This window comes from Lepus europaeus, chromosome 3, assembly GCF_033115175.1.
Source record: "Lepus europaeus isolate LE1 chromosome 3, mLepTim1.pri, whole genome shotgun sequence".
NCBI classification, from domain to species: domain Eukaryota; kingdom Metazoa; phylum Chordata; class Mammalia; order Lagomorpha; family Leporidae; genus Lepus; species Lepus europaeus.
The window spans coordinates 132,816,694-132,829,394 of NC_084829.1; the positions used below are offsets into that span (position 1 = coordinate 132,816,694).

General features: G+C 38.9%; 1 protein-coding gene across 1 annotated transcript; it reads right to left on the reverse strand.

Moving 5' to 3' along the window:
- Positions 1 to 10,155: 10,155 nt before the first annotated feature.
- LOC133757116 (trace amine-associated receptor 2) lies at positions 10,156 to 11,142 on the reverse strand. Its single transcript, XM_062187725.1, has one exon. It carries the CDS (start codon positions 11,074 to 11,076, stop codon positions 10,156 to 10,158), a length of 921 nt encoding a protein of 306 aa, XP_062043709.1. The 5' UTR covers positions 11,077 to 11,142.
- Between the last annotated feature and the right edge of the window lie 1,559 nt (positions 11,143 to 12,701).

The window sequence follows — 12,701 nt, forward strand, 5'->3', positions numbered from 1 at the left end:
GGTGTTTTCTCACTTCAAATTCTTTCCAGGAGAATGAGTCAATATTTCTTCTCTAAGGGATTCTGGTAAATTTCAGCTCCTAATAGTACAAAAAAGATCAAAGTCATCCATTATTAATTCACTTCAATTATAATTACTTGCATTTAAATGTGTCAAACTATATCAACTGCGCTTGCTCCTTAGTTTTTTGCTACATAGAAGAAGGGAAGTTTTCAGCAGCTTATTCTTCTCTTTGTTATGTAATTTCATTTCATTCTATCCTTCATTCATTCAACATATTTATCAACTGACTGCTCTGTCCCTGGTAATGCATTGCAAGATTTTCAAGTTTCACTTTTCTAGAAGCCTATTTGTGCTACAATAAAATATTCTTTCTTTCACCATAAAAATACTTAAAACATACAAATGTTAAGTGAAATCAGAAAGCTTTTCTTTCAATAATTTGAATTCTTCATTGGTAAAGATTGGGAATGTTTTAAGAGTTATAAATGGCATATCACTGTTGAAATACACAGTATGATAACACTTGGCCTTTTAACATAGCTGTTGAACGCACTCTACATATGGGTGAAACCTGTACGCGTATCAATGCCTCACAGCATCTCCAGCATCTCTGTATTCTGCCCCTTCTTCTCCTCTCCTCTGTTTTTCTTAAGTATTATAGTTTATCTGAGATTCTGGCTAGTGGATCCTGGCATGTGTTCCATCTGCGAGTGATATAAAAGGAGTTGAAATTTCATGCTCATAGACCACTCACTCAAATCTCACATGACTCCTGTTTATCACAGAGGACTAAGAAAGGTGAACAAATTACATAAATCCAAGGTCAATAGTTTTCTTGCACTTGATTTACTACTCAGTTTTCCACATAGATGTTCCTAGAAACCACCCACTGGTTAGCTCTTAGAGAAGCTTGACATGGTGCCTTTTTAAAAGCATCAAATCTACTTACTGGACTACAGAGAGGCAAGCCCAGTCTTGAGTGAATGATATGGGAGACCCTCTGGCCTGTGTTGGATTCTCCCAAGCTACAGACATGCAAATGTAGTGGACATTTAGAAAGTTCATCTATTTAGACAGTCAATGCATTTTTCCCTTGAGAATCCTATTAAACAGCAAGAAAAAGCCCCTTCTTGGTCTCAGGATGTAACAAGCCCCATGATTTCTCTTGAGCCTGCCATTCTTCCTGATGGAGGATGGGAGGGGAACCTTGCTATGACCAAAGAGCCTGTGTGGTGTCTGCTAGAACAGTCAGAGGAGGTTTCTCTGTAGAAGTCTCAGGAAGGCCGTTCTGAGTTGCCTGTTCCGCAGAACTGCCAGTTTGCTCTGGGTTAAGGATTTACTTCACTCACTCCCAAGGTCCTCAATTAGGAGTTCTCTTAATCCAAATGCTGCCAAAAGCTAGTTGTGAGCTCTCAGTAATATGAGGGGTGCTGGCTGGATGAGCCTCATGTGCACTTCCAGGTCTAAAACCTGTGAATCATCGGTAGCCAAAAGCCTATGCATTCTAAATCATGTTCTTGCGAACAGAGAGGAGACAGAAGAGCACAGAAACATGATGACAAAGAGATGGAGTAAAGTTTGACGCAGCACAGAAGCTCATGGAATGGTCCTTTTGGTCCTGGGGCACAGCTGATCAATGGTAGGGCGCTTCTCTCCAAAATGAAGACCTCTGCACTCCTTTCTGCCTCACTGTGCATTTTGGTTTTCACAGAGGAAAGGTTCTGCATCAAGCTGGGATGGCATTTTAACATAAAACTAACAGCACTCCATAAAAACCTCTTCAGTGTAGTACCTGTGTAAGATACGCTGACTCACATCTTGTCTTTTCTTGCTATTATCCCCCAAAATAAACTTCATAAAAACAGCTACATCTTAACACTCCTGCCATGCACTATCAGGAGACAGGAAACTTGTCTATTTTGTTCCCTCATGGATTCTCAGGACTCAAGTTGTTGTGGTAAGCAGTAGATTTTTGAATGAATAAATATGTAAATAATGGTAAGTTATGGTGCTCCTAAAAAGTTTGCATTGGGGGCTGGCGCCGTGACGTGGTAGGTTAATCCTCTGCCTGCGGCGCTGGCATCACATTATGGGTGCTGGTTCTAGTCCCACCGCTCCTCTTCTAATCCAGTTCTCTGCTATGGCCTGGGAAAGTGGTAGAAGATGGCCTAAGTCCGTGGGCCCCTGTACCCATGCGGGAGACCAGGAAGAAGCACCTGGCTCCTGACTTCGTATCAGAGCAGCTCCAGCCGTTGCGGCCATCTGGGGAGTGAACCAACAGAAGACCTCTCTCTCTCTCTCATCCTCTCACTGTCTATAACTCTACCTCTCAAATAAATAAATAAAAATCTTTAAAAAAATAAAAAAGTCTGCATTGTTCCAATATGAGACTTCATATAGATCAATGGACTAGTTCCAGAAACATACTTCATGAAAATATCCTCTGAGATGAAATTTTTTCTGATATTGCTATAAAATTATTCCTCCTAGAGTAACAATTAAATAGGCAGAGTTGAGAGATTTGATGTAGATACTTTTTATGCTCTTCTAGGTGAGAAAGGAACAAAAGGTGCTGAGACTGGACAGGGATGTGAGGGTCTTAGCAGAAGGAAACCGAGCTGCTGAATGGTTCAGCTCAGCGCACATGGGAGGTCAACCCTGTGGTGGTGTTGGGATGGGATTATAGTGGCTTTTTTTCAGTCTCACCTACCACTCAAGGGAATTGAAGATGGCCTTTCAATTGAAACTTACACATTCTCAACACTAAAAGGAAATGTTGTATCAAAGAACAGTGCCTTACAATTAAACTCATATACTTATATCCGTAAGTCCATCAGTACCTATACAGGTAAAGTATACGCTTACCCTGGAGACTCTCATGCCTCAGTTGCCCATCTGATCTTAATGATCACAGCCAAGACACTGAAACAAACTCACAGTTACTGTGTACAAGCATGTATTCCATTTTATTAAGGATGGGGAGATCTCTGAGGTGTTTCAACATGAGAACAAATCTTTCATTACATACACTTATTTACACAAGAGGAGATTCATCTTTCAGAACTAGAAAAGAACCTCAAATAAAATGTTAACAAAAAATTTTATTCTGCAGAACAGTTTCTCATCCCCTTTTATCTTACATCCCCCTGCCATGTCTAATAATGTGCAATAATTCATTTCTGATTTATTTGGTTAGCAAGAAATCTACGGCTTTAGTGGCATAGAAGTTCTCCCTTCTAGTCCTTGCCCATCAAAATATTGACTCTGGACCAGTCACAATGCCAAGTACAAGAAGCAGTTTTAGAAATGAAAAATCTCAGACCTATTCCAAAATATGCACTTAGTAAGATGCTTATGTTATCTGTACAAATCCGTTGCTTTGAGAAGAATTGTTCTAGACAATACAGTAACTGTATATTTAGTTTGAGCACACTGTATATGAAATGAGAGAACCATTTTGAGGAAGAAAAAGTAGCAGACTATCCTAAGTAAATGCTGCTTGCCAATGGAAAATAATAAAAATAAAATATGCAGTATATGGTAGTGATTTCTGGAGACTGTAACAAGAATTTTTGTTATTAAAATGTAATACCAAAATAAAAATCACATTTTAGCATTATTGAAATATGTAAGTTCTTTACATTTACTGCATCATCTCTTGCATAGTTCTTGTACTTTGTAAAACCACCTTTAATATGCCATTCTCTAGCAACTTACAAACCTTACCAAACAAATTCTAATGGGAAATTTAAGACCTTCCTTTCAATGGAATATCATCATAATTTTTTTTAGTTAGAAAAAATAAACCCTATCTTCTCTATTACAATCTATTTATAACAAATTCTCATGTTCTATAAAATTTAATTATCACTGTTTAATTGTCTTTAAAAAAGAAAATAAATTGTATTTTATTAAGAAAATACATTGTATAAAGGGATAGTGTGTTTCCAGTTCTTTTTATTGACCCAGTACCTTTTTTCTCCTGGCAAGTTAGCCATGAATCTTTGAGTCGCCACTGCTGGGTTGGGAGGTAATTCTGGGAAGTTGAGTGTAGAGGATTAAAACATCTGAGTCATATAAAGTTGTCTCTGTTCTCAAAAGACCTGGGGCAGAGAATACAGATCAGGGAACTCCAAAGAGACACACTCACTCCAGTGACCCAGTGGAATTGCTCTTTTAGCTTTCCCAGAGGATATTAAAATAGTCACTTTTTTAAATGCCTCCAGAGAGTTTTCAGTTTCCTTATTTTTTTTTTATTAATGAAGGGCAATAATTTTATGTTTGACTTTATGGCACTTGGAGCTTCATTATAGAAAGACAAAGTACCAAAACTTCTGTGTATTAAAAACACATAGACATAAGTAAGTTGAATTAAATGTTGGCTAATATCCAGGACATAAATGGTTATCTGAATCATAGAAGGTTTCTGTTTGCACTTTGAATGAGAAAACATGGAGCTAGAGGGAAGTATTTATTTTTGCTTCAATGACCTGTGCCTGTTTGACAAAAACCTTTGATGGAATAGAGAACAAGAAAAAGAAAGGAAAATAGTCAATTAAAGTGTCACAAATCTTGAAAAAACAAGTTGACTAAGCAACAGTGAATAAGAAGTCAAGAGAGCAGGGTTCTAGTGCTGTTTCTAAAATTAGTTGTGAAATCCAGGTTAAGTCACTCATTCTCCCAGCTCAGTTTTCTCACCTGTAACTTCCCTTAGCCTTCTGGGTGTGGAGGAAGAGTACTAACCAGGGAGATGAAAGCAGTATAAGTGGCAAAAGGCAGTAAGTATACAGGAGGCTGGGCCACTCTATTTCCTTCACCAGTACAGAGCACAGACCACGTTTTCCAAAGGAAAAGTTCAGGAAGAACATCTGGAGTAAAGCATTTGTTTCAGTGAAAGGGGATAAACTGAGCAGAACATTATTGAAAACTTATTTAAATGATGCTTCACAGACAGAAGCAGCATCATAAGAATCCTATGGCCCTCAGGGAGACCCCACGTTTTTATTTCATTTGTAAGTATCAGCATAAATGCAAAGCACCATCACAAACGTTATCATTCTGTGAAAAAAGTCACAAAGACCTTTCCAATAAAGAGCAATGGGCAACCTTCCACGAAGATGTTTGGTTTGGTTTTCTTTTTTTTTAAAAAAAAAAAGATTTTATTTATTTATTTGGGAGGTAGAGTTACAGACAGAGGGAGAGAGAAAGGTCTTCCTTCCATTGATTCACTCATCAGATGGCCACAATGGCAGGAGATGTGTTGATCCGAAGCCAGGAGCTAGGTGCTTCTTTCTGGTCTCCCATGTGAGTGCAGGGGCCCAAGCACTTGGGCCATCTTCTGCTGCTTTCCCAGGCCATAGCAGAAAGTGTGATTGGAAGATGGGGAGCCGGGACTAGAACTAGCGCCGATATGGGATGCTGGCACCTCGGGTGGAGGAATAACCTACTCTGCCACAGTACCGGCCTCTGGTTCGGTTTTCTAACATCACATATTAATGAGATGGATAGTGAATTCAATAGATACTAATTAAAAATAATTCTACCTTACAATAAAGCTAACACTAAAATCTCCTTTATCCAATTTTTAGTGGTGAGTCTTTTTATTTTATTTTATTTTATTTCTATTTTATTTTAATTTATTTGACAGAGTTATAGACAGTGAGAGAGAGAGAGAGACAGAAAGGTCTTCCTTCCATTGGTTCACCCCCCAAATGGCCACTATGGCTGCGCTGATCTGAAGCCAGGAGCCAGGTGCTTCTTCTTGGTCTCCCATGCAGGTGCAGGGGCCCAAGCACTTGGGCCATCTTCCACTGCCCTCCTGGGCCACAGCAGAGAGCTGGACTGGAAGAGGACTAACTGGGACTAGAACCAGCACCCATATGGGATGCCGGTGCCACAGGCAGAGGATTAACCAAGTGAATCTTTTAAAATAAAGACTGAAGCAGAAAAACTATGTGTGTGTGTGTGCATATATGTAAATACCAAGGTGGCATAAACATCATCATATTGTTAGGAAAAAAAAAATTACCGAATAGACTCAATCTACCAGATGAGCTCTTATAACTACACCTAGCTTTAGTTACTCTTCTTGTAAATGGATTGTTCTCTTTCTTATTTTCTTCTTGCAGTCTCTTTCGCTAGTTCAAAGAAAGTCCATGATTCCATTCTACCCTTGCAGCCAGTGGGGAGAGACCAACTTGTCAGCAGACCAGTGAGGATGAGAGGCACAGAAGTCTGACAGCATGTGCAGGTCCATCTTCAGGCAGCTATATTCGGGCAACATTAATACTTAAGTTGACTGCTGAGTGGTTACTGTTTAATTTGAATCTGTGTAGTGAGCTAAGAAAAGCAAATGTGTAGACAATTATGTAAACATTAATTTTTTCATTATATAAGTGAAGAACTTAAAAATATTTCAAGAAAAAAACAGTTCATTTATTAAAAAAAAAAAGAAAAGAAAAAGAAAAACCCTGCCCAGTCTGCACTAACCTCCTTTACAGGCCAGCCCTCCTCCCAGTCCAGCCAGGTAATGGGCACCAGTGAGATACTTTGCATAAGTGGGTTCACACTTCCCTGGTATGTTTTTCCTAGTAGTTCATATGAAGAAATAGATAGGTCTAGGCCTCACACATAACTGGCCAGGCCTTAATGCTCACCTGATTGCTACTGAGATGAAAGACCCTTTCTGACTGTTCTTATTTGCCTTTAAATGGGTTAGCAAACAGGTTGCTAACCAGCTAACCTGGACAAGATTTACAAACAGCTCCCACCTATTTGGACAAGCCTTTTATGGAGCATCTCAGGGACCAATCCCTCGAGGGGAGATGAAGAGACAATTTAAAACATGGATGGCTTGCTAGTCTGTTTCCTACCTGTCACTCCAATTTTGGGCATTTGACTAGTACTCTTAACTTCCTAGCAGATCATGGCTACTGCGTATCCAAGAAAAAGCACTACTGGTCTATCAGGAAGTAAAATATGTGGGGTTCATCCTCACCTGTGGGAAACAGAAACTGGCCGCCAGACAGAATACAATGTACACTCAGTGGATTCCTGTTTCTACAACCTTAATACAGCTCCAACAAGGAGGCTATGGATCCCTAGGTATAGATCAATAACAAAGTTTCTATAGCAAACTCTGTATCAGGCTCTCAAGAACAAGTCAGAGCAGGGCCCACTCCTTTTTGAGAAAACAAAATAGAGCCTTCATGCAGTGAAAGGTTGCCATGACCGGGGCCTCCATGCTGGAGTTATTAAACCCAGTCCTTTAAAACAGGCAGAAATTAGAGATTCTAACTGTTGCCCAAGGGGCATCTGTGTCATGCTCTAAAAATATTTTTTGTGGGGGATTCAATCAAACCGCACAGGTACAAAATCGTGTTCAGCATTTCTTGGGTAAGGCCAGACAACTCCAGGACTAGGAACATGGCTGGGATTTTTGGTTAAACATCTGGTCATGGAAATCTTGGTCGCTGCCCCTACTCAGCCTCATAGCTTCTTATTCTTTCTACATCTCTTTGGACCATGTGTCTTAAATGCTCTCATCTATTTTGTCCCTGACTGAATACAAACTGTCCAACCCCAGATGGACATGAGGCAGGGCTTCCAGCCTATCTCTCCTGATGGTATGGCTAGTGCTCTGTACTGCACCAGAGGACACATAGCAAAGAACACCCATCAGCAGTTCTATGCCCATATGTCAGCTTTGAAGAAAACACAGAAGATGGACCCTGAGCCATGTTACACGCATAAGCTTATGGGTTACTTCTTTTGCTGGAGGAAATGTTAAGGTAGCTAGGTAGATATCAGCCTGTGTGTTTGTGAGGGGAGGAGAAAAATGAGGATTTCTGTGTGATGGAAGAAGGAAACAAGCCTAAGAAGCAAGCCAGCATTTGTGTATCAAAAGCCTTTCCATTGTTCAATAACCTGGTTGAGTGGGTCCCAGCCTTCTCCCTTGGGGCAGCTTAGGGGAATCTCATCTGCCCTTCATCAAGGGGGCTATTATGAAGTTCTGGGAGACATTCCACACCCAGAAAGCCCTCCACCAACAATATTCCAAAAGAATGTAGGGAGAAGAGAAAGAGACTCCCACCCAACATCTATAAAATCTCCATTCTTAATGAAGATGGGACAGTCAGTTCTTCAGTGAGATGTCCACCTGCTCTGTCAAGTGTCCTCTCTTCCTTTTTTCTCTTAATTACAATTTGTTAGCATGCTTACTGCTAAGTAAATAAATAAATGAAAACACATGCATAAACGAACATAGATATCTATATCTGAAATTAAAACTTCATAAGGAAATACAATTCAAGTGGTGTATTTCGACATTATTTATTTTCTACTATCTTAACTTGTTTCTCATAAATGTTGTGGGTATATTGAAACTACTCATGTTAAATTGCAATTCATTTTTCAGAATTTTTGTAAGGTAGTTGACCTTACATTTGTAGCTTAAAATCAGTTGTAAAGAGAGATTTTTAAACCACATAAATAATCAGATTTATAAGTCAGGGTTTTAAGAGTATTTTCCCCATAGAAAATGTTATCTATTTAACAATACATCACTGGTTCTAACTTGTCATCTATTTGTGAATCTCATGTTACAGTTAAAAATATACTAAATAACAAATATAAAATTTCTAGTACCCAGGGATACCACCCCACATAAATATTAATTCTCTTCTTGGTTCTCCCTTTGAAATACTTTAATATTAAAAACATATGTATAGGTATCAAGCAATAAGGAATGATGGGTTCAAAACACAGCTATTTTTGGTAAATACATTACATTTATTAAACATCAGCACGCTGAATAGCAAAACAGTCCAGGGATGAGCTGAAGGAAGGCACTGAACAGAATTCTGCTGCTGGTAAAATAGAAAATTACCAGCTGCTGTGTTTGAGATGATTCATTAGTGGAAATTTGCTTGGAATCAAGACAATGTTTTCTTTAAATTTTTTTAAACTTTTTTTTAATTTAGTAAATATAATTTTCCAAAGTACAGTTTATGGATTATAATGGCTTTTTCCACACCATAACTTCCCTCCCACCCGCACCCCTCCCATCTCCCACTCCCTTTCCCATTCCATTCACATCAAGATTCATTTTCAATTATCTTTTTATACAGAAGATCAATTTAGTATATACTAAGTAAAGATTGCATCCGTTTGTACCCACACAGAACACAAAGTATAAAATGCTATTTCAGTACTAATTATAGCATTACTTCACATTGGACAACACATTAGGGACAGAGATCCCACATGAGAAATAAGTACACAGTGACTCCTGTTGTTGACTTAACAATTTGACACTCTTGTTTATGGCATCAGTAATCTCCCTAGGCTCTAGTCATGAGTTGCCAAGGCTATGGAAGCCTCTTGAGTTCGTTGACTTCGATCTTATTTAGACAAGGTCATAGTCAAAGTGGAAGTTCTCTCCTCCCTTCAGAGAAAGGTACCTCCTTATTTGATGTTATACAGTTTTCCATTTGGTCTTTTACTTAAAAAACTTTTAATTTTGCAACAGTAAAACTCAATAAAGTGTTAACTCTTAGCTAATAAACTAATTTTCTTCATGACAGAACAATAGGGTTTTTCCAAATTGTTATTTCCCTATTTAATTACCAATAGTTTTTAGTTGTTGATGCTTCAAAATATACCTGATCAGATGTGAAGCACAAACATTAAGCAGAAATACGATACACAGTACCTAGCAGGAGTAATAGGAACAAGCAAGCAATCCTCAAGTTCAGCTTGTGTTGTGCTCTGATCACTTATGCATTGTTTTAAGTTCCTGTGCACTTGCCTTCTTCCATTCCTGCCTTTTCCCCATCTTCCCTTTACTTATCTAATGTCTCTTTCTATTTTCTTTACTTGGAAGTTATGAACATACAAAGGATATTCTGAAAAGAATTGAAGGGAGCTTTGGTCCAAAAAGAAAGATTTTTTTTTTACTCAAGTCTTAGGATCCAAAAGACTTCCGTATTAGCCAAAATAACATACACACATGCACACTCACATGAATGCTTGCTCTCTCTCTCTCTCTCTCTCTCTCTCTCTCTCCCTTTCACACACACACACACACACACACATTAACAAGTTGATTCTTCTACATTGAGTCATTTTTCTGCAATTCATACAGAAAAAAGTCTATTCAGTTTCTTTTTGAGTAAACAAATTAGTATTCTGGAAATGTGAGCTGAAAATTTTACCTAACAAAATGTATTTAAGTGCTCTGCGAAACCAGGGATAAAAGAAACCATATATTAAGGGATTACATGTGGAGTTAAAATAGCCAAACCATGTCAAGGCATCAAATAAAACTGCAGGGGTAGAGAAGTTCAAAAAGGGATCCAACAAAATCGTGAAGAAACAGGGAAACCAACATAATAAAAAAACACCCATCACTATTCCTAAAGTTTTGGCTGCTTTTGTGTCATTCTTCATTTGAGTATTTTGGTTTTCTGATGTGTTGTTAATTGCAAGAGCATGTTTTCTGGATACAGCAAAAATTTTGCCATAAATCCCCACCATCACAGACCCAGGAGTGAAGAAACCTGCCATAAACAAGGTGGTCCCCCAGAGCTTGTTGAACGTCACTGGGCAGGAGTTGGAACAAGCAACCAAAGTATCATAGCCTTCTATTCCATCTGCATAGGCTTCCGAGAAAACCACGCCAAACGCAAAGGCACCAGGGACTGACCAGCAGAGAAAAACCAACCGTTTAATCACTGGGGTGGTCATTTTGGTGGAATATCTTAAAGGGTCACAGATAGCATAAAATCTATCAATGGCCACTGAGCAAAGATGGAAAATGGATGTTATGCTAAGCATCAAGTCAAAACTATAATGAATCTTGCAGAATGCAAGGCCAAAATACCAACAGTTCTCCACCGATCTGACCATACTGTATGGCATGATGATGAGTCCCAGGAGGAAGTCGGTGACTGCCATGGAGAGGATGAGGAAGTTGGTTGGAGTGTGAAGTTGCTTGAAGTAGAAAATGGAAACAATCATGGCCAGATTACCAAATACTGTGATGACTATGGCCCCTGCCATAAATGCGTACATGGCAGCTCGAACAGCCAGCGCTCTCTCATTTTCTGGGCAAGATCCATTTCCATAATGAGAGCAATTGAACGTTCCCTTCAGAGAAGCAAGAACACATGGAATGCTGTCAGGAAGTAGACAAAATATCGTGCTTTGTAAAATCATTTAAGGATTCCTCATTACCTGGTAGAATCCATCCTCTTGTTTTTCTATGCTTTCATATGAAATCTCAAGAAAGAAAGAAGACTCATAGAAGATAATTATGCTGAAATATTGCTTATCATCTCTCCCATTTATTTATGTTAACTTTTTAATTTCACAGAATTCTACTAGTGAGTGTAAATGGCCATACTTAATATTTTATTTGAATTATACCAGCAACATTTAATACAATCTTAATTTATTATTCCAGGGTCTAAAATTCAGCAAATGAGAGCATAGGGGGAGGAGAAAGAAGAGAATAGGAGAAGAGGTGGAGAAGAAAAGCAGCTTATTGAAGTGTCTGTAATCGATCCTCTTTATCTGCATAGGAAGAATAGGTATCTATTAGACAATACATAGCCTTCCTCCTCAAACGAGCTTAGAATGCATAATCAGATGGTATTTCATTACAGTCTTGACTTTGGACCAGGAGGTTATAATTTGAAAAGTTTCATTTGTGTTTTCTATTATTTTCATCCTAAGTTCATTTTAATAGAGAAGAATCATTTAAGGACCCCCTGGTTGTCTTGCAGTCATCCTCTTCAGCCTTGACAAGAGTTGCAGCAGCCAGAGAAGCCAAACCATAGGAGACCCAAGTCCTAAGCTAGACTACCCTCACTTCTTCGTAAGGAGCAAGGATGCCTTCCCAGTGTGTCACCCAGAGCCTGTGCAGAACAACAGAGCACAAGCAGAGCCTGGTCAAGTCCAGGTGTGTAACACACAGAGCTGTGAGCAAACGGTTAGAGGTCTTCAGAAAGGCAAGACCTCTCCATTGCAGGAAAAGCAACAATTGCATACCCACCTTGTGTTAGCTCAGTAGGATCATTTTGCATATAGGAATCCACATATTATCATTTACATGTATAATTGTGAATGTAACATGTTCGTGAGTTAGAACAATTTTACTCTATGTATTTTTTAAAGATTTACTTATTTGAAAGAGTTATAGAGAAAAAGTTGGAGACACACACAGAAAGAAACATCTTCCATCAGCTGGCTCACTCGAGAATGATCCAACATGGTAAGTGGGATACACAGCAGACTCATAGAATGGCAGATGTCCTAAACAGCACTCTGACCTCAGAATCAGCCCTTTAGGCATTCGGATCTAGCTGAAGAGTCCATGAGAGTATGTTAGGCATGGAAAGCCAAGACACTCTGGCAAAAAAATAAAAAGAGGACCTAAATGAAAGATCTCTGTGAGTGAGATCCCAGTAGAAAGAACGGGGTCATCAAAGAAGGAGGTACCTTTCTCTGAAGGGAGGAGAGAACTTCCACTTTGACTATGACCTTGTCTAAATAAGATTGAAGTCAACGAACTCAAGAGGCTTCCATAGCCTTGGCAACTCATGACTAGAGCCTAGGGAGATTACTTATGCCATAAACAAGAGTGTCAAATTGTTAAGTCAACAACAGGAGTCACTGTGTACTTATTTCTCATGTGG

Bases quoted from the DNA above. Each gene is read 5' to 3' on its own strand.
- LOC133757116 (XM_062187725.1), bottom strand. From the start codon at position 11,076: ATGTACGCATTTATGGCAGGGGCCATAGTCATCACAGTATTTGGTAAT.